At 45.4% G+C, this 5,000-nt stretch overlaps 1 protein-coding gene across 1 annotated transcript in view; it reads right to left on the minus strand.

Annotated features, from left to right (window-relative positions):
• The window catches only part of LOC145396166 (uncharacterized), a 124,938-nt gene extending 124,790 nt beyond the window's left edge, over positions 1-148 (minus strand). The window contains exon 1 of the mRNA XM_080269608.1: positions 144-148. Within this exon, the coding sequence (XP_080125734.1) occupies positions 144-148 (5 nt within the window). The remainder of the gene's footprint in view (positions 1-143) is intronic.
• Between the last annotated feature and the right edge of the window lie 4,852 nt (positions 149-5,000).

Consider the following 5,000-nt stretch of genomic DNA (forward strand, 5'->3'; position numbering starts at 1 on the left):
GCTAATAATGAGAGAGAGAGAGAGAGAGAGAGAGAGAGAGAGAGAGACAGACAGACAGAGAGAGAGAGAGAGAGAGAGAGAGAGAGAGCTACTAGAAGCATCACAGAAAACGACTGCCTTTTCGGGGGCGCTAACCTATTCACCCCATCCTATTAAACGCTCTCTTGCCTTAAATTTACCATCTCTCCATCTTCACTGCTGAGTTGTTGCAATACATTAACACTGGAAAATGATGCTAGTCACGAAGAAGTGCTATGGAAAGAATCCCAGTGTTCCGTATTGCTCTCTCTCTCTCTCTCTCTCTCTCTCTCTCTCTCACACACACACACACACACACACACACACACACACACACACACACACACACACACACCTCTCTCTCTCTCTCTCTCTCACACACACACACACACACACACACACACACACACACACACACACACACACACACACACACACACACACTAATTCATGTAACCCCTTTGCACTGTCACAACCGTAAGGAAAAATGTCAACAAACTTTTGCACACATCTGTACATAATTTACCATACGTACAGCAAGCGTCAAAAATATATATATCTTTTGGGTTACACCGAAATTTTGAGAAGTTAATGGTTACGAATTTTTGAAAAACATGAAAATCCTAAAGTCCTTTCACCTTAACTTGGCCCAGATTTTCGTCCTTTTGCAGCTTATTTCACGTAGCTCAGTGGCAGAAAAAGACAATACTACGGCTCTACATCCTTCCCATAGCACTTCTTCGTGACTAGCATCTTGTCCTTTTGCAGCTTATTTCACGTAGCTCAGTGGCAGAAAAAGACAATACTACGGCTCTACATCCTTCCCATAGCACTTCTTCGTGACTAGCATCTTGTCCTTTTGCAGCTTATTTCACGTAGCTCAGTGGCAGAAAAAGACAATACTACGGCTCTACATCCTTCCCATAGCACTTCTTCGTGACTAGCATCTTGTCCTTTTGCAGCTTATTTCACGTAGCTCAGTGGCAGAAAAAGACAATACTACGGCTCTACATCCTTCCCGTAGCACTTCTTCGTGACTAGCATCTTGTCCTTTTGCAGCTTATTTCACGTAGCTCAGTGGCAGAAAAAGACAATACTACGGCTCTACATCCTTCCCGTAGCACTTCTTCGTGACTAGCATCTTGTCCTTTTGCAGCTTATTTCACGTAGCTCAGTGGCAGAAAAAGACAATACTACGGCTCTACATCCTTCCCATAGCACTTCTTCGTGACTAGCATCTTGTCCTTTTGCAGCTTATTTCACGTAGCTCAGTGGCAGAAAAAGACAATACTACGGCTCTACATCCTTCCCGTAGCACTTCTTCGTGACTAGCATCTTGTCCTTTTGCAGCTTATTTCACGTAGCTCAGTGGCAGAAAAAGACAATACTACGGCTCTACATCCTTCCCATAGCACTTCTTCGTGACTAGCATCATATTTTAGTGATGCAGGGGTTTATGATGGCTGTATTCTTCTCTCTCTCTCTCTTGCCTGCCTGCTTGCCTCTGTGTGTGTGTGTGTGTGTGTGTGTGTGTGTGTGTGTGTGTGTGTGTGTGTGTGTGTGTGTGTGTATTAACTAAAGAAACTGAAATCTCGTAACATAAAAAGCAAAATTAACCTCTCTCTCTCTCTCTCTCTCTCTCTCTCTCTCTCTCTCTCTCTCGGTTAATCGCCCCCCCCAACTGCGATCCTGTCGTGAGAAAACCTGTTCTAAGAGGTGAATGCCAGATGACCTTTGCCTCTGCCTACCCTCCTGCCTAACTCTCCTGCCTACCCTCCTGCTAACTCTCCTGCCACCCTCCTGCCTAACCCCCCGAGAGGAGTTCTGCCTTACCTTCCTGCCTAACTCTACCCGGAACAAACCCAACCTAACTCAATCTATCCTACCCTAACTCACGCTACCCCACCCTACCCTAACTCACTCTACCCCACCCTACCCTAACTCAATCTACCCTACCCTACCTCAATCTACCCTACCCTACCCTAACTCAATCTACCCTACCCTACCTCAATCTACCCTACCCTACCTCAATCTACCCTACCCTACCTCAATCTACCCTACCCTACCTCAATCTACCCTACCCTACCTCAATCTACCCTACCCTACCTCAATCTACGCTACCCTAACTCAATCTACGCTACCCTACCTCAATCCACCCTACCCTAACTCAATCTACGCTACCCTAACGTGACCTCGTCTGACCCAAGCTGGCCTGGACTTTGCCCTGTGTGTGTGTGTGTGTGTGTGTTTGTGCGTGTGTGTGCGTGTGTGTGTGTGTGTGTGTGTTTGTGCGTGTGTGTGTGTGTGTGTGTGTGTGTGTGTGTGTGTGTGTGTGTGTGTGTGTGTGTGTGTGTGTGTGTGTGTGTGTGTGTGTGTGTGTGTGTGTGTGTGTGTGTGTGTGTGCCTACCTGCCTGCCTGCATTCCTGCCTCACCCCCCACGTGGTTCCCGAGGTAACATTCCTGCCTCACCTCTGCTTTGTCTCTCCCTGCCTCACCCATCGACAATAACCTAACCTAACCCTGCCTAAATTTATCTAACACTGCCTAATCTAATCTAACATAAACGTAACCTGACGTAAAATAAATATCATAACAACACCTGCTTCTACTATTACTACTGCCACTACTACTACTACTACTACTACTACACGAAAGGTTAGTTAGAAACGTTCGAGCACACGGTATAGACGGCGATATCTTAAAATGGATAGAATCCTGGCTGAAAGGACGAAAGCAGAGAGTATTAATAAATGGAACTAAGTCGGACTGGGGATTAGTAACTAGCGGTGTACCACAGGGTTCAGTACTCGGTCCCTTATTATTTATCATATATATAAATGATCTAGACTTAGGAGTCAATAGCAGCATCAGCAAATTTGCCGACGATACAAAAATAGGGCGTATCATTAACTCGACTGACGATTGCCATAACTTACAAAAAGACCTCGATACATTGTCCAAATGGTCTAAAACTTGGCAAATGGAATTTAACGTTGAAAAATGTAAAGTACTTAACGTAGGCAAGACCATTGGAGATACTAAATACAGCTTAGATAACAAAGAAATTAGCAAATCGGAATGCGAGAGAGATCTAGGAGTTATGATTAGTAACTACCTTAAACCAAGGCAACAGTGTATTAATGCGAGAAATAAAGCAAATAGGGTCCTAGGATTTATTTCGAGAAGCGTGAGCAATAGATCATCTAAAGTAATAATGAAACTTTATCTAGCATTAGTAAGGCCACATTTAGACTACGCAGTACAATTTTGGTGTCCTTACTATAGAATGGATATTAATTCGTTAGAAAATGTACAGAGAAGAATGACAAAAATGATACATGACGTCCGGAACCTGTCATATGAAGACAGACTGAAAAGACTAAGTCTGCATTCGCTAGAGAGGCGTAGAGTAAGGGGAGACTTAATTGAGGTGTTTAAGTGGATGAAGGGTATAAATAAGGGAGATATTTGCAAGGTACTTAAAGTGATCATACAGGATAGAACTAGAAGTAGTGGTAGAAAAACTCCGTTTCAATAAGGAAATAGGCAGACATTGGTTTGGTAATAGAGTAGTAGACGAATGGAATAAGCTACCTAGTAAAGTAGTTGCTGCCTCTTCCATTGAGAGTTTCAAGCATAGGCTAGATAAGCATATGACAAATAAGGGGTTGATATAGAAAAAAGAAAATCTTATAACCAATACTAATTCATAATTTTTCCTTTTCAGGTTACACTATGATAGTCTCTATTCTCCTTTCACACTTTCCTGTAAAATGTCCACGCCAGTTTTTCTGTACGGCGTGGTGTTCTTTCTGACTTTTTCCTGCCGGCTTCGGCCGAAGGGTTTGGAGGGCGGGGGAGAGCCTTCTTCTTTGCTATCCTTATCTCATTCTAGTAGTGGAGTTACTCTTCTAGGAGCTGCCTAGCATGGGTCAACCGGCCTACTGCAGTTGTCCTCTCTTCTTATGTACTACTACTACTACTACTACTACTACTACTTCCACCACCACCACCACTACCTGCTACTACTACTACTAATAATAATACACCTCATCCCTGAAGAGCAAACTACAGGGGTGTACAAGATATTTTTCCCTGCCAACAAAACATGAACTATACAAGCTACCCGATCTGACCCTTGCCTCCCTCCACCCCCACCCTGCCTGCCTCCCTCTCTGCCTACCTCCCACCCACCCTGCCTCCCTCTCTGCCTACCTCCCACCCACCCTGCCTGCCTGCCTACCCTCGCTTCCTACTTGTCTGCATTCCATCCTAACCCCCCCGTGAGTTCCTTGGCCTAACTCTGCCCTAACTCACCCTCATACCCCCTCACCCTACCCTAACTCACTCTCATACCCCCTCACCCTGCCCTAACTCACTCTCATACCCCCTCACCCTACCCTAACTCACTCTCATACCCCCTCACCCTGCCCTAACTCACTCTATCACACACCCTCACCCTGCCCTAACTCACTCTCATACCCCCTCACCCTGCCCTAACTCACTCTATCACACCCTCACCCTGCCCTAACTCTAACTCACCCTAACTCAAACTAAGGGACACTCACAGAACGCATACCTCCTACAACACTATCAAAATATCATCCATACTGCCTACCTCCTTCCTTACCAGACGAATCCTTTTACGGTCTCAAAATATTAAATTCTAGGGTTACTGCGCCCCGTTAAACATTTTCAGAGAGTGCATACCTCCCCCCCCCCCGAAAAGGTTCTTCCTTGACCCACTGCCAATCTATCTATCTGTCTATTGCCAGACGCCTTAATCCCGTAAGGGGTGGCCACAAACAAACCGCCTCCATATCGCCTGTCCCCCACCATTTCACTGCCCTGCTCCCAGCTCACACACCCCTCTCTCATATACCTCACCACTCCATCCCTCCATCTCATCCTTGGCCTCCCCCTCCCAAACTGCCAATCAATCTACCAAATTCCACTAATATCAGATGGAAAAATTGCGAAA

Source organism: Coenobita brevimanus, chromosome 35 (genome assembly GCF_032717465.1).
Source record: "Coenobita brevimanus isolate Jiangsu-jjx chromosome 35, ASM3271746v2, whole genome shotgun sequence".
Lineage (NCBI taxonomy): Eukaryota > Metazoa > Arthropoda > Malacostraca > Decapoda > Coenobitidae > Coenobita > Coenobita brevimanus.